This window comes from Nyctereutes procyonoides, unplaced genomic scaffold, assembly GCF_905146905.1.
Source record: "Nyctereutes procyonoides isolate TBG_1078 unplaced genomic scaffold, NYPRO_anot_genome, whole genome shotgun sequence".
Classification (NCBI taxonomy): domain Eukaryota; kingdom Metazoa; phylum Chordata; class Mammalia; order Carnivora; family Canidae; genus Nyctereutes; species Nyctereutes procyonoides.
This window is the reverse complement of record NW_026575126.1, coordinates 59,472,947-59,489,654: the sequence shown is the minus strand read 5'-3', so window position 1 is coordinate 59,489,654 and position 16,708 is coordinate 59,472,947. Positions and strand designations below refer to the sequence as shown.

The following is a 16,708-nucleotide window of genomic DNA, read 5'->3' as shown; positions in this document are numbered from 1 at the left end:
CTTAACTGCCTTAGCCACCCAGGCACCCCAGGTTAAGTAAGAACTTTAACAACGAAAGTTTTTCCGCCTAAATAAGTGCCCATAGGCTATTGGATTGTAGATGGCTGAACACACTGTCCATGCTCATGGTCACCTCAGAGTCAGAAAAATGTTATATGGTCTGTCCTTTCTATCTTGAAGACACAGTTGGATTTTTCTAGTTGGTTTTGGCATTATTCACATGATATGGAGAGATATGTGTTTAAAAAACTAGTGAGACAGCCCAGCCTTGTGTTGGTTTCTTGTCTTTTCATAGCCTTCTTTTGTTGCTATTTAACTTTTCCAGAGGAGCTTCTTGATAACTTTGCCCAGCAAATAGGAGCCTGGAGACTCTGCCTGTACTTCCTCTCCAGCACTAGAAATGACTATGTCATGATGTACAGTTTAACGGTGTTTGAGGTAAGTTGTCAGATGACTTTCTGCTGTTTGGAGAAGTATTTTGTGGTCACAGTGCTGGGTTATTGTCACTAGACTTTAGCTTCAATGTGTAGAAGGCTGGGAAACAGTGGTAGCTCCGCTCACTGCCTCTTTCAATATGTCTGCTGTTCTGGGGCAGCTTTCTGTCTCTGACCTGAGAAAGGTGAGATAGGGCTGCGTCAGTAGGTAGGTTTTTTGCTGTAACATGTAACTTTTCCTTCCATGTTATCATTTTAAATAGAAAGATAATGAAAGAAAAACAGTTTGGGAGGAGAGAGATGGTACCCATAATACTGTTATCTCAACCACAGACATTTTCATTTATTTCAGCTCTCTGCCAATTTTTGTCTTTCAATTCACATCTTTTTTTTTAAGCCTAATTATAATCATATCGCTCATGCCATCAAATGATTATACCATTATTCACCAAGTCATTCTCCTCTATTTTTGAACATTAAAATTGTTTTTTCATTTTTTGGTGCCCATTAGAAACAGTAGTGTTGTAGTATAGAGAGTTTTTGCCCATTGTAGCCTTTTGTTTCTGGGAAATTATTTAGCAGATCTTTCTAGCAATGAGATTGTTATATCACAGGGTTTGAATATTCCTAGTACTCTTATTGCCAAATTGCCCTAAACCTTTGTTTAAAAGCAGAGTTTTTTGTTTGAGATGATATAGCTAATCATTGGATGAAGACCAGTTATTTTTGTTTCTACATGGTTAACTAAAAAGATGTATATTTGTTTTTCAGAACCTGATTAATAAAATGTGGCTTGGGGTCCCCTCTCAAGATAAGATGGAAATCCGTAGCTGCCTGCCCAAACTCCTTTTGGCTCACCACAAAACCTTACCTTACTTTATCCGGAACAAGCTCTGCAAAGTTATTGTTGATATTGGCCGTCAAGATTGGCCCATGTTCTACCATGACTTTTTTACAAACATTTTACAGGTAAGGATATACCTAAGGAAACCTCATCTCATAAATTGTTTGTTTGTAGAAGTGATTATTTTCTTGTCTTGAAGAAGAGTTTTAAGATTAGCATTTTGGAACCATAGGAGCGAGTTCATTGTAGGATAAATGATCTCATTCGCTTAACTTTGCATTCTTGACACATGTTGTACCTTTGTGCAGTGGTGAAAGAGGAGGGAGAAACCCGATCACTTTGTTAACCTCTAGTGAAGTTTTGTTCAGCAGAGATTTGAAAGCCTGTTAGGTACTGTGCCAGGTGTTGGGGTATAAGGATGGACCTCTAATAGTTATAATTTTGTGGGGGGCTAGCTGTGCAAACAATAATTATCCAGCACTGTGGTAATTACTGTGTGGAAGTGTGTTTGGAGTGCATTTAGCTTCTAGGAGCTGAGGTATTTTCATTATTGTTGGGTGAGATGTGAGGTGGTGAGGTGCTGGAGTAAGTGGCCAGGTTGATGGGTCGGGGCCAGAGCAGGCAGGGCCTTGCTTTTACATGGGGGCTACAGTTTGTAATTCATAGTCCTTTGGGAGCGAATGAAAAGTGTGTAGAACACTTGGCCACATTGTTGTGTTGGAAAGACAGTGATGGAACATTGAGGGTTGCAGAGGGGCAAGGCTGGTGCCCTGAGGCTGCTGTTGAAGTGTGAGTGAGACAAGGAGGACCTGGCCCAGAGACCTTGCTGGTGGATGGAGGTGGGGCACTTATGAGCCTCAGTCAAGAGCCTTTGGTCAGTGACTGAGTGGTAGGGGTGAGGGAAGGGAGGTTTCTGGCTCAGATGGCCAAATTTCCAGGCCAAAATGGATTTGGTTAGAAGATGGGGAATTCAGTTTGGCAGAGTATGCATTCAAGATTTGTGTGTTCTGCTGTGTATATCTAGTGAGACGTTGGGAGCCATGGATCTGGGGCCCAGGAAAGAGATCTAGCCGCAGGTCAGGATTTGGAAGTCATTAGAGTGAAGGTGGGACTTTAAAGCCAGGCAGGAGATGCTGTTATTCATTTGAATCCTGTGATGAAGTTAAAAACATTTTCATATTACTGAATTAGTCATGGATATGCAGGAAATAGGTATTACATACAGTTCATAGGAGTAAAATTCTCTGAAAATCGGTATCTCAGTGACTCTAGGTTGAGGATTTTCTAGAACAGTACCATTTTCTAACCTTCTGTCTGCTCTCCCGACAAAGCATTTGAATGATGGGCCGCTGAAAAAAAATACAGCATCCTTATTGCTTCTCTCAAATTGCCTCAAAGTGGCACAAAAATTCTTCATTCAGTTTTTTTTTTCCTCTGTATAGCGATCCATTTATCTAGGGATTTGTTGGACTGATACTGCAAAGGAGATTCATTCATTTATTCAGTAAGGTATTTGTTGAATACCAGCCATTTCCACACTAAACATGTGGTGGGGATATAGTAATGAAACAAAAACAGTGTCCTTGCCTTTGTGGAGCTTCTGATCTCAAAGGGCAGACATCCATAAACAATAAGCAAAAAGTTTATAGGTAGTTATAAGTATGATGAAGAAAATTAAATCCAGAGTAGGGAGAAGGGAATGTCAGGGGTTGTTATGTAGATGGGATGATGATAGAAGGCTTTTTTGGAGGGGCAGCCATTTGAGCAGAAACCTAGGGTAGAAGTGATGGAGTGAGCCATGTGGGTATCTAGGGGAACAGTATTTGAGGCAGAGGGACTAGCAGGTACAAAAACTCTGAGGAATGGCAAGGAGGCTAGCAAGCCTAGAGTGGTAGGACATGAGGTGAGAGGTTTTACTGGCTTTCTCTGACACTCTTGCCTTCACTCCAAGATGAGGACAGTTGTGGTAACTTTCCATGGCCCCCCCGGAGGGAGAATGCATTCCCTGGGTTGGTTAGTGGCATGCCCTGTGAGAAGAAGCAGTGGCATGTGAGCTGGACATGCACTGTCCTACCAGTAGCCAGGTGAGGAGGAGAACAGACGATTCCTGTCTACTCCTGAAGTATAATTCATAGTAACAAATATCAGTTTGGAGTAGCATTTTTACGTGAAGTGCTCATGGAGGTTTAAAAAGGCTAGTTTTCTTCCTCTGTTCTCCACGACTTCCCTCTTTCCACCCTTCAGAAGTGACTCCATTTACCTCATGCAACTCTGACTTTGAAACACCCCATCGTGGCAAGAGCACTGGAGGGAACAAGTGGGTTTGGGATTTGCATCCAGTTTTTTCACAAATCATCTTTGATTTTAGCAACATCTGCCAATTATTGGAGCCTCCATTTCCTTCTTTGTGAAACAAGAGGATTGGACTAAGTGATCTCTAAAATCCTTCAGTTGTGTTATTCTCTGCTTCTCATTTATTCATGAGAACCAATCAGTGGCATGAAAGCCATGTCAACAGTAAAGGTGCTCAGTTCTAACATTTCTGATAATGATAAAGTGAGCTTTTCTTTAGGTAGTGATAAATAAGAACAAACAGTTCTAGAGTCAACCTCACCTTCCTACAATGCTTGTTTTTTGTTTGTTTGTTTTGTTTTGTTTTTTAAATAGGCTCCATGCCCATTGTGGAGCACAATGTGGGGCTTGAACTCATGGCCCTGAGATCAAGACCTGAGCTGAAACCAAGTGTCGGATGCTAAACTGACTGAGCCACCCAGGTGCCCCCATCATACAGTCCTTTGAATAAGCCATCTGAAAGGTTTTTTTTCTGGCTCAGTTTCATCATGGCCTGCTTGCTGTCTGGGGTGCATAGTTGTTTGTTTTCATTTTTAACTCTGTGATGGTTGGTTGGTCGTCTATCCAGTTTCTGCCATCAATGTGGTGACCACCATAACAGGCAAGAGAGGAGCTGATTCAGGGCCCCAGAAGGATACTTGCAGCTTTGTGTGTTTGTTCTACCCTTTGTAGCCACTAGAGAAGGAAGTAGTTGAAGTTGAAATTGACCTCTGCGCCCACCTCCCCCCAAACACTAGCCCAAACATCACACCTTCAGGAGTCTATTATTCAGATTCCGGAAATCTGCTGAGCTGGACCTGTGATCACATTGTGCCTGGGACCAGATAATGAAGGGTCAAGCAGCATATAAAGAATTGCCATTTCTTTTCTAATACAGTGGTGTAATAAAAATTATTGAACCTTTTAAGAAGCTCACACTAAGAACCTGAACTTCAACCTAAAAGTGCTTATTCTCTGTTAAAGTAAATTGCAGAGAATTACCTATAGTACGAGCTGAAATTATATATGTGATGATGGTGAAATGATGGTGAAGGGAAACACCATTTTACTAACAAGCTGGACACAAAGCTAGTGAGAAAAAAATATTTGATCAGGCTGCTCTTTCAGGTAAAGAATAACTTTCATTTTTAGTTTTTTTTTTTTTTTTTTTTTAACCTGGCTGCCTCCCTTTTTCCAAATGATGCGAGACTGGAGGGCTTTCGGCTGCACTTCCTATGGTGTAGGAATTTTTTACTTCCGGGAGCACGGAACATTTCTTATCTACAGGAAAATATATTGCCAAATGGAATATTTGGTAATACAAGACATCCCTAGCTGAGGGATGCCTGGGTGGCTCGGTGGTTCAGTGTCTGCCTTCGGCTCAGGGCGTGTTCCTGGAGTTCCAGGATCGTGTCCTGCATCGGGTTCCCTGCATGGAGCCCTCTTCTCCCTCTGCCTGTGTCTCTGCCTCTCTCTCTGTGTCTCATGAATAAATAAATAAAATCTTAAAAAAAAAAAAAAAACCCAAGGCATTCCCAACTGAGAGAGTAAGAATGAGGGCTTTGGGGGAAAATAGTGACAAAAGACGTAAAGGGGAAAGACAGAAATGCAAGGGGTGGGGGAGTAATAAAAGAGTTTTATAAGTTTATTTTTTCAAAAATTTTATAAAATATTTATTTATTCATGAGGTAGAGAGAGAGAGACAAAGACAGAGACAGAGAGAGAGGCAGAGAGACAGGCAGAGGGAGAAGCAGGCTCCATGCAGGGAGCCCAATGTGGAACTCGATCCCAGGTCTCCAGGATCAGGCCCTGGGCTGAAGGCGGTGCTAAACTGCTGAGCCACCTGGACTGCCCGATTTTTCCAAATTTTTATTTAAATTGTAGTTAGTGAACATACTGTGCGATACTGGTTTGAGGAGTAGAATTCAGTGGTTCATCACTTACATATAACACCCAGTGCTCATCCCAGCAAGCACCCTCCTCCTTAACACCTGTTGCCCTCAGAAATCTTTTAAAGTACAAATTGATAACCCACAGACCTCTGGGTGGAAGGAGATGTTTCTGAAGCCTCAGTTCTTTATTCTGTAAAGAAAAGCTGCTGCAGGGATTTCCTGTTCCTCCCCTCCTGCATTTTTTCAAGTTGTTAGAAGTAGCCCAAACTTGTGCAAAGTGAAGGAAAGCTTGTGGAGGGTGTATTTGAAGTGGTAGCCTTTAAGAGAATTGACGTAATAGCATTTTCAACACGCCATTACTGGCCACTGTTTTTACATCGTGCTACTCCCGAAGGCAGTTGAATTTTTCCTGAGTTCCCACCATTGAAGGCATTTCCTGCTCTTTGGGATGAGCTTTCCCTTCATCTGCAATGGGGAGAGCTGCTTTCAAGGGAAAGGCAAGTGCCCTGTACTGCTAGAAGCGGTGAAAGATATTGTCTGGCTGCAGTTCCTGGCACCCTCCTGTTCCCTCATTTTGTAGATTGAATAAGCAAATGGCTCATCTGTATCTGAGAATGAACTACATTTAAAGTTAATTATAAGCGAAGAAGATGGTCAGGTGTCTGTCTCTTCAATTGTGTGCCCTCACATAGATTGTAGCCTATAACACAACAATTTTAGTGGCAGCTTGCTTTTACCATTTCTGGAAACTAACAAACCGAATTGAATAGTAATTGAATTTTGTGAAATCGATTAGAAAGCTCAAAGTAGTGTTATGGTGTTGAAAGTGTACCTTTCTCTGTGTCTTGCTTAAGGAAACTATTACAGCATAGTGGATATTGCAGGTGATAGAGTAACTAAAATATGCTATGTCGGTGTTGGCAAAATCATAGCCATGGTCTTGGGGTATGCATGTTTCTGTTCTGCTACGTGTTTAATCTCAAACTTTCATAAAGCCTGTAAAGCATAGAAATGTAAAATTGATTTAACACCGGAATGTTGAAAAGATGTCATAAACTGGTTCACCCATTTCTCTGTGGCTAATACATAGATCTGGGCAGAGTGACCAAGGCTCTATTAGCAATGTAGATGTGTATAAAAACTGTCACGTTAGATGTAAAAGAGCATTGTGTTCATGGTTAGAATTTTGTCCTTAGAATAAGATGAGAATATACTTTGAATGGTTAAAAAGGTACATAAATGGACTATAGAGTCCTGAGTGATGTGTGGCCCGCTCCTGTGAGATTAAACGCGTGGAGGGACTTGGAGGGCTAATGTTCCTCCGTCCTCCTTGTATCTTTGTCAGCCCGACGGCCTTGCTCAGAACTTCCTTTTCCCCGCAGTTGATCCAGTCCCCTGTAACCACCCCCCTTGGGCTGATCATGTTGAAGACGACTTCGGAAGAGCTGGCTTGTCCCCGAGAGGACCTCAGCGTGGCTCGGAAGGAGGAGCTGCGGAAGTTGCTGCTGGACCAGGTGCAGACTGTGCTTGGGCTGCTGACAGGTGAGCATTGTGGTGCTGGCAAGGGGTGTAGGTGTGGGGAGCCATTTCAGGCTCATTTTGAGCAGCCATTTCAGTTGGACCAGGACAGAACTGAAAACCAGCAAGAGTGTGGCCTGTACTGTGTGCAGTGGGCGCAGTGTCCAACACTTTCTGAAGTGCCCTGTGAAAGTGCTTGTCACCCACTTCCTTTACTGTCTATCTGGATTGGGCCATCCTATGACTGTGATGAATGAGGTATAGGTCAGGCCACAGGGGTGGGATTGAAATGCTCAGCACTGCATTCTTATTATGGTGGGTGCAAACACCTTATTGAAAATCATTTGACTTTAAGATCAGGAGAAGTTGGAGGAGGGGGAAGATGGGAAATGTGTAAATTCTGTGCAGGGAAGCAAGATCAGGTGTTGAATCAGCACCCTGTGCACTAGGTTGTAGTTGTAAGTAGCATTTTCTTCGTCACCTTGTCTGTTTTATCAGAGCCTCATGACACCATGTGGGGAGTAAGAAACAGAAAGCAAAAGTAAACCACAGAATGAGACAGGAAGGTGCGGTGAGGGTGGAATGCGTTGGCCCAGCAGGGCCTCGCCGCTTTTGAGGAGGAGGCACAGGTGCAGATCTGGTCCTGGCATCCTTGAGGTGCAGAGGGCCTGGGCCTGCTGCTTGAGGGGATTGCTGTATTGAAAAAAGTCTTTTTGTCTCCAGCTCCTCTGCCTGGCTTTCCTCTTGGGTGTCTAGGATCTTTTTTCTTTCGTAGGGGTTACAGAAGTGCTTGGCATGCAGTGGGCACTTAAATCAGTGAAGAATGCTTGATCAAAGTAAACTTGTCATTTGCCCTCTGTTCTTTCCCACATCCCCAGGGGAAACCCATACCTCAGAGCAGTTATTCATTCACGGCACATTTATTGATGTCCCCAACCAGAGGCTTACATTTCTGTAGTCAAGGACCATGTCTGATACTTCTGTATCCTGCTATGTGGACATTAAAATGTATTAAATTGCGATTAGTTTGCATAGCATAAAATCCACCATTTTACAGTGTTACAACTTGGTGGTTTTTAATATATTCTCCAAAGTGAATGCAGAATGATCATACCATCTAATTCCAGAACATTTTCCTTATTGCCCTTCCCTCTTGAGCCCCTGGCAACCACTAATCTGTCTCTCTATGGATTTTCTTATTTGGCCTTTTCATAAAAAGAAATCATACAGTATGTGGCCTTTTGTGTCTGGCTTCCTTTTCTTAGTGTGATACTTCAAGGTTCATCTTCATTATACTATTAAATATTTTGAAAACACAGTATTTTCAAAAGCTTTTACGATCCATCATCTTATGTGGTAGGTTCTGTAAAGAAGCACAGAGAAGAATAAAACAGTCTCTGCCTCTAGGTTGGGGTACTCTAGTAGGGGAGAAAGACAGCTCAAACCAGTGTGTTAAGAGTTCTAGTCGAAGCGTGTTTTACTCACAGGCAGAACTGAACAGACAAGATTTCTGGGAACGATGACAGGTGGGTAGAGTTCTGAGGGGTAGTTAGTAGCAGTGAGTCTGGCAGGAGTAGAAGGAGGAGAGCAGGTCAGAGGTTGATGTGGAAGGAGTAGCACCTAGGTTGGCATGTGCAGCCTTGTGTGGGGATGTGGGCAAGGCCAGATGGGCCAGCAGAGGCCTGAGGCCGAGATCGTGTGGGCTGGTGCTGTGGGCTAGGGGAGGAGCGTAAGAGGAATAGTGGTGAGTTTGTGGGGGAAGATAAATTGAGTTTAGAACATCCAAGTGGTGTTGTCCAGGAATGTCCAGGTGGACATACAGTGGAGAGAGAGATGTTTAAATACTGGTGTTTGATCAGGGATATCATTTTTCTAAATCTGATTTTCATAGGTTAGACTTTGTTTCTTAAACTCAGTTTCTCCTTTCTTGATAGGTATCTTGGAGACTGTCTGGGACAAACACAGTGTCACTGCTGCCACCCCACCACCATCCCCGACCTCAGGAGAAAGTGGTATGGTCTGCCCACCACATATGATGTTCCTCTTTTTAAATGCAGTTTGGGGTCTTGATGGGGTAGCAATTGCTTACCTATGTCAGATACATGTGCTGATTCTTCCTTAATCTATTTTTGGTCTTTCTGCCCATGTTTTCTGAGGAGCTAGCTCTGCTTAGTTCTTTGTAAGTACTTTCTAATACACTTTGAGCAATGTATACTATTTCTTCCTTATCCTTCAGAAAGATGGCACCTTTGATCTGTCATCCACCTCCATTCCCTTCAGTTTACAACCGTTGTTGTCCCTTCTGGTTGGGTTTTTGCTTTTTCTCAGATTTCGTGGCTGTATTGCTCATGCTGGGGTTGGCATGCACCCATGGGCTTGACAGGTCTGCTGTTCAGTTACGCAGGGGTCAAGGTTGCAGGGGCTGGTTAGTTTCCTGAAGGGGTGTGGGCAGGGGGAGGAAGAGGAAGAGGATGTGTTTAGTGCTTGCTTCCCTACTGGGCTGGGGGAAGATGGGATCAGTGTGCAGTAATCAGCATTGACTTTATATCTGTTCAGAATAATAAAGTATGGGCACATTTGCAGTGTCACTAAGTATTTTACTGGTGGTTAATTATCCACAGTTATATTAATACCTTTTTTAAAAGTCCAAGTGCAGTTTGCCTAAAAATGGCTGCTTTCAAGGATAGATAGAAAGAGGAAATTGTGTCTGAGCAGAAACTTTTAGTTTCCAAATGCTTGTGTTTACACTGAATGATCACAAATGCTTTTCAAGTAGAGTACATCCTGTGAATTGCACACATTTCTTCCTCTACTGTAAATATTGGTATGGCTAATGAGAAAGATTTCCCCATCTTTCTCCTTTACCCTAGCAAACAGGCTGTTGAAATCAGACATTTCCAAGCCTGAGCTGTTTCATGTAGCCTGTTGTTGTTAATAAGTGGAAGTTGAAATTCTTGCAGACCTACTGTAGGGCTGAAAATATAGCATGACGTTTTAGGGACGGCTCATAGTATACTAATTTATTCCAAATTCCATTTATCATACTTGGTTTAAAAGCTATTAGAGAGTCATTTGTCATACTTGTTAGATTAAACACTTATTACAGAGCTTGAGAGTGTGTTAAAAATCAACAGGGATTTGAACTTTATTTGTCCTTGGTGGCAGACTTTCATTTTCAACGTGAATATTTGAGATGACTTAGCAGATTTATATTTTGCAGTATTTGATGTTTAAAGAAAAAAATTGCTAATGAGGCTGAGCTTTGATTTTTTTTTTTTTTTAATTGAGTGCACGCTTTTGAATCTCCTGCAGTTTGTTTGGCAGGTCTTAAAATGTGTCATTTCATTTAAATTATAGTTTACAAAAAGATTAGTTCTTTTGAATTGGATTTGGTTTTAGGTAGGTGAATACTGACTTAGCATCCAGTTCCAGTTAGCAGCAGTTTAAGTAAAACTTGTTTCTCAGAGATCATTTTCCAATGCCAGAAGCTGTGTGTTTTAGTTGGTTTAGTTCAGCTACATCTTCTGAACGAACTCCATTTCTACTTTAATAGACCTATTTTCCTGGAGGCCGGGCTGGGGAATATCAGAATCAAAAATATATGCTTGCCTCCCTTCTGCGTTGCCGAGGTTTTCTTGATGAGGTGAGGTAAAATACAGTATGAACTGACTTGACATTTCCGTATAAACAAAACCTAACAGTGTGGTGCATACTTCTTGAAAATTGCCTCTTAGACACTGTTAAAACATTTTTGAAGTCTTGAATTTTAGTATTTGAGAAAAGGCAAAAAAAAAAAAAAATGGAGACTGTAGGGGGCCTAGGAAGTGAAGTAGGCTTTTAAGCTGGCATACTTCTTAAAAAACAATAGGTTTACACGTTCATGTGATATGCCTTTTTTCCCTTTATGACAGTTGCAGGCGAAGCTGTCAGATCTTGTTCCATTATTTGGACAGTGCTGATGATTTAATATTTATTTTGATGGTTTTGCTCAACTGCCTCTGTGCACTGAAGATACCAAGTGAAGCAGTAGTAAAACTTATAGAAGACTGTTTAGCTTTGGTGACCATAAGCTCACTGTTCTAGAGGAAAGTCATTCTGAGAAAACTTAGGGCCCAGTGAATAAACCAGATACCCCCCCCGCCCCCACCCCACCCCACCCCACCCCACCCCACCCCACCCCACCCCACCCCATCCACCCACCCCACCCCATCCCACCCACCCCATCCATCCCATCCCCATCCCATCCATCCCATCCCATCCCATCCCATCCCATCCCATCCCATCCCATCCCATCCCATCCCATCCCATCCCATCCCATCCCATCCCATCCTCTAGTCCGGCATTCCTGTCCGCCTCTGTCTGCCTGGCTGAATTTTGCATGCAGCTCTCTGGCAGCCCCATGGCTTTTGGCATTTTTCCCCCCTCATATGCTTTCTGGTAACATCATTTTCAAAGAACAAGCAAAGCCCAAGTACTGTCCCTGCATCCAGACTCTTAACAGTCTGGATGTAGAAGAAGCTTTGAAGGGCGCTTGTGGTCTGCTTCTCAGAATAGTTCCTCATATTGTTGCCTTAGCTTTTAAATACGCCTCACTAGACCAAAATCCTGTGAGGTAGATGATGGTTGTATCAAACAAACGGGCTCATGGGAGGATCCCTTTGCCAATAAGTGATGGAGCAGGGAAAGAAACCCGTCCGAGCTTAGGTGCCTGGTCTTCATCCTAAATTTGCTTTCTCGTCCTGCTTCCTCCTCCCCCTGATTTAGAGCCCTGGCTCTGCCACGTACTTAGTGTGCCATCCCTGACCGCTGGCCCTGTGGGCTGTGAAAGGCAAAGAATGGAGGACCGAGTATGGGGAAGGCGTGGCTGAGCCCTCCGTATGCTGGGACTGGGGCTGGGGCTGGGGCTTCCTGCTTCATTGGAGCAGCCTCAGCCCTCTTCCTTCCTCAGCCTTCTCTTGTTCTCACCTCTTTGCTTGGACAAATGAGCGGGGCAGGGAGGAAGCAGTGAAAAGAATGAAATGAGGTAAATACTGCAATTCTGAGTTCGCTCTCGTCATTCTGCAGTAAAACCTGAGACCATAGCATTCCCGTCTGCAAGATGCATACTGTTGGATATGGATCTGTACATAAACGGACAGTCGCAAGTTTCTAGAGTACAAGTACATCAGGGACCTCAGATTGATGGAGACCAGTTTATGCCTTCCTGTTTTCTCCTAGACTTTGCAAATTGCAGGTCTTTGTGCACGTCCAAATCTTTTCGAGTATCCCCTTATCAGCTACTTGTAGGCAGATGGGACTGGGGAGGGCCACTCAATCCTGTGAGCTCATTTTCCCATTCAGGCTCCTTGAATGGAATTACTCCACATTTTGCTGAGGCCGCAGTGAAATCCCTGGTTCTCAGTTGGGGCGATTTTGCCCTGCACGGGTTCTTTGGCAACATGGAGAGATATTTTGGCTAACATAACGAGTGGAGAGGGTACTACTGGCATCTGATGAGTAGAAGCCACGGATACTGCTAAATGTTCCATGATGCGCAGAACAATAAAGAATGATCCAGCCCCAAATATCAGTAGTGCTGAGGTTGAGAAACTCTTGAGTTAGTAGATGTAGAACTGAATAGGAAACATGAAATTTTAATAATTAAGAAAGTAAAAAAGCCAAAGGGATCTTCGCATGAATGCTTAACACATCTGGATTGCTTCCAGGTGAGTAAATACACCAGAGTTGTCCACTACCTCTTGGCAGGGGTATGTACTGCTGGCCCAAGTCAGAGAACCTGAAGTCTCTCACAGGCTTTGTAAATTGAGTTGTACCCTCTTGCACAGGTAGCTTATTTAAAGCTCTCTTAGGTTTGCATTGGAAATATTGGCAACGTGAAGCAGAGTCCCTCTGTTCTGTGGAAATTCCTTACGCTTTGATTAAAATACAATTTTTGAAAAACTCTTTGTAACCTACTAAAATACTTTGGAACATTTAAAGTTGAATAAAATCATTTTCATTGCGAGCAACCTTAAGATTCTTGTTTTGAGGGGAAAAAAGATAATAGGGATCATCTTATGCACTTAAATAATCTTTACCTTTGCATAATCCTGTTCAGCATTTGTCCTTTTGCCTGTATCGTCCTACAGTTGCCGTCACGGTGTACATGCTGGTTTATTTAGGACTTCAGATCAAGCATATTTTTCTGAATTTGAATATTAGCTTCCATACTGATCTCTTTTTCCTGGCTGCATGATCTTTCCAGTTGACCTGCTTTCTGGGAAGGAGCATAAACTTAGGGGCCAGGCTTGGATTTCTGTTTTAGCTCTACTTATTTATTAGCAGGGGAACGTGGGGGAAAGATTTCATCTCTCTGTGTCTTAGTTATTCTAATAGTTTGTAAATGCAGGTAATACCTGTCTTAGAGCTGTGAGCGTGAAAGGAGAATGTGTATGTAAAGTGCTTAGTGCAGCACCACACATATAATAATAGCACATCAAATGGGAGCTGTTCATAATGTAATTATTGTTGCTTTGCTTTTCTTCGTCCCTTTAGCAATCCTATTCTGGAAAAGTTCTTCTGAGCTAAAGAGTAGGGGCAACTTTTTTGTTTGTTTTCGTTTTTAAAGCCACAATTTATTTCTATTTAGAAATGTTCAAGAAACTTTAAAAAAAGGTCCAAGGGTCCAAAGATGTCCAGGTTTAATAGAAGATCATACTGAGATGGTGTCTGATGGTTCCTCCTTTGCTAAAGCCTCCATTTGATCCTGCTTAATTATCCACCCCCAAAATTCTTCTAGTTGGAGAGTGGTGATTTCCTCTAACTCCAGCACCTTCCATAAATGGCCACTGGTCCTTGAACAATGAGAAAAGCGATACCAGAAACAGTTACTGTCATTGAATGAGAGAAAGTTGTACATACAGACTCAAGTGAACAGCCACGGCAGCAATTCAGAAAATAGCCTTATTAATCCAGTAACGAACTGGATAAATATTTGTAGGTTGTACTTGAACATCCTTCTTGCATAACTCTTTGAAACTAGGTCTTCTGATTATCAGCATGGGTTGCTGAGATCATGATGAGTTTCAACTAGTATTAAATGCAGCTATTTTCAGGTGCCTGGGTGTGTCAGTCATTTAAGCGTCTGATTTGGCTCAGGTCATGATCTCCTTGGTGGTGGGATTGAGTCCCATTTTGGGTTCTGTGCTCAGTGGGAAGTCTGCTTGAAGATTCTCTCCCTCTGCCCCTTCAGTGCTCTTTCTCTTCCTTTATCTCAAATAAATGAAATCTTAAAAAAAAAAATGCAGCTCTTTCAGAATAGAAACCAGTGAACACCATACAAGATACGATGCCTAGGGACAACTTTTTAATCTACTTTTTACAGTAGAAATTAAACCCCTTGTTAATAAATTACAAGATCCTCGTTTTAATGGCTGAGGAGATGAGGCTGAGAAAGGTTAACTAATCTGTTCATATTCATCCTGCATTAGTGTAAGGCGGGAGTTCTCAATAGATCTGGGAGCCCTTTCAGGGGTCCCAAAGGTCAAATACACGTTCATAAAAGTACTAAGATGTTATTTGTCGTTTTTACTCCTTCTCTCATGAGTATACTAAATAAAACTCATTCAGATCCCACATTGCAATTAACCTTTAAGAAATTACTACTAGTAAAATTTTTATATATTAAAGAACAGCTCTAATCACCTAGAAAGGCCACAGAAATACTTTAGTCTTTATCAGTTGCATATTTGTGTGAAGCTGTTTTCTTCATATACTTCAGCGAAAACAGCATATTGCAACAGATTGAAGCAGATGAGAGAGTCTATCTTCTTTTGAGCCAGACAGACATTATAGAGATTTCCAAAAATGTACAGTGCTACTCTTCTCACTTATTTTTTTGGCAGCAAAATAGTTTCTTCATTTAAAAATATTTTATGCTTACATGTCAGGCATTTATTATTAAATGAGTATTTAAAATATTTGAAACTTCAGTTTTAATTTCTATGTGATGAATATTAATAGACATAACCTGCATAAGTGAAAGTTCTTTGGCTGGGCACCTGGGTAGCTCAGTCAGTTAAGCGGCTACCTTTGATTTGGGTCATGATCCCAGGGTCCTGGGACAGAGCCTCCAGGCTGGGCTCCGTGCTCAGTGGGGAGCCTGCTTCTCCCTCTGCCCTTCCCTGCTACTTGTGCTCCCTTTCTCTCTCTCTCAAATAAATAAATAAAATCTTTTTAAAAAGTTCTTTGGCATCCTCAGTAATTTTTAAGAGTACAAAGGGTTCTGGGGCCAAAATGTTTGAGAACTGTTGCTATAAAGCACAAAATACAGTATAAAAATTTAGCCAATATTCCACCATTCAGAAGTTACAGCATTCTAGACTCCTCGTTATATGTAGTTGCAGTGAGGTTAAGCTAAATAAAAAGACAAAAATTGTCATCCTACATTTTAATGTTTTTTTAAATTTATCTTGACCCTATCTAGAGCAAGAGTCTAATACTCTTCTGACTGAGCCAGCCAGGTGCCCTCAGTTTTCTTTTTAATAAAAACAAATTATAGTTTTACTTGAATTCAATGGGAGGTTTTAAAAACAGTAGGAATTGCTGACCTTGAGATACTTTTTCCACAGGGCATATTAGTTTGTAAAAGATAACCTCTAGGATTAAGAAAAAAAGAGGAAAACCAATTTCTTACTACGTGTTTTAATTCTAGCCCATATTATTTTGAGACTTCTTGCTTGTGAAAGAAAAAAGTTAGCTAGCACACCCTCTGTGATTCCTACATATATTTAGTCTTGATTCTACATTTAATTCAGTGCTTGCTCTAGTCCCCTTGCACAGCTGCTCCATTCCTTAATTCTGCATTTTTATTTATTGCTTTATTTATTGCTTTATTTGGTTTCTCTATGCAGTTTCCTCAAGAAGAGTTTGTGGAATGGGACATCTGGGTGGCAGTCAGTTGGGTGTCAGCATTTGGCTCAGGTCATGATCTCAGGGTCCCGGGAATGGGCCCCATATTGGGCTCCCTGCTTCCACTCCCAAGCAGGGAGTTTGCTTGTCCCTCTCCCTCTGCTCCTCTCCCATTCATGTGCATGCTCGCTGTCTCTCAAATGGATAAAATCTGAAAAGAGTTTGTAGGCAGTATATTATTTGAGTTTCTGTGTTTGGGAAAATGTTCCCTTCCCTTGTTACTCCAAGGAGAGCTTTGGGTTAAATCATTCCCTGCCCCACCACTTGTGGACACAGTACCACTATTGTCTGGCTTCTTGTATTACTGTGGGGAAGTCTGAATTGGGTGTTTTCTCCTTTGTGTATGTGCTTGTTATGCCTACATCTCTTCCTTATTCCTAAAAAGTCTTAGTATTGATTAGTCTTTATCACTTCTTCTTGGGGGCAGAATAAACCCCTTTCTTTTGTATATACACCTTTTATTTCAGGAATGTTTTCTTGTTATAGTTTTGAATATTTGTCTTATATCCTCTCTAAAATCCTTTTATAGCTTTTTGCAGTCCCATTTCATTTGCATGATTTCTTTGAGTCTGATGCTTCTCAGAAATTAAGCATGTTGGAGGTTCCTTAGAAAGTTAAAAATAGGGATCCCTGGGTGGCGCAGCGGTTTAGCGCCTGCCTTTGGCCCAGGGCATGATCCTGGAGACCCGGGATTGAATCCCACGTCGGGCTCCCGGTGCATGGAGCCTGCTTCTCCCTCT

At 42.0% G+C, this 16,708-nt stretch overlaps 1 protein-coding gene across 1 annotated transcript in view; it reads left to right on the top strand.

Moving 5' to 3' along the window:
* XPO6 (exportin 6) overlaps positions 1–16,708 on the top strand; it is a 101,830-nt gene that overhangs the window by 34,625 nt on the left and 50,497 nt on the right. Inside the window, exons 3-6 of the mRNA XM_055339985.1 lie at positions 326–438; positions 1,206–1,403; positions 6,884–7,043; positions 8,954–9,031. Of these exons, the coding sequence (XP_055195960.1) occupies positions 326–438; positions 1,206–1,403; positions 6,884–7,043; positions 8,954–9,031 (549 nt within the window). The remainder of the gene's footprint in view (positions 1–325; positions 439–1,205; positions 1,404–6,883; positions 7,044–8,953; positions 9,032–16,708) is intronic.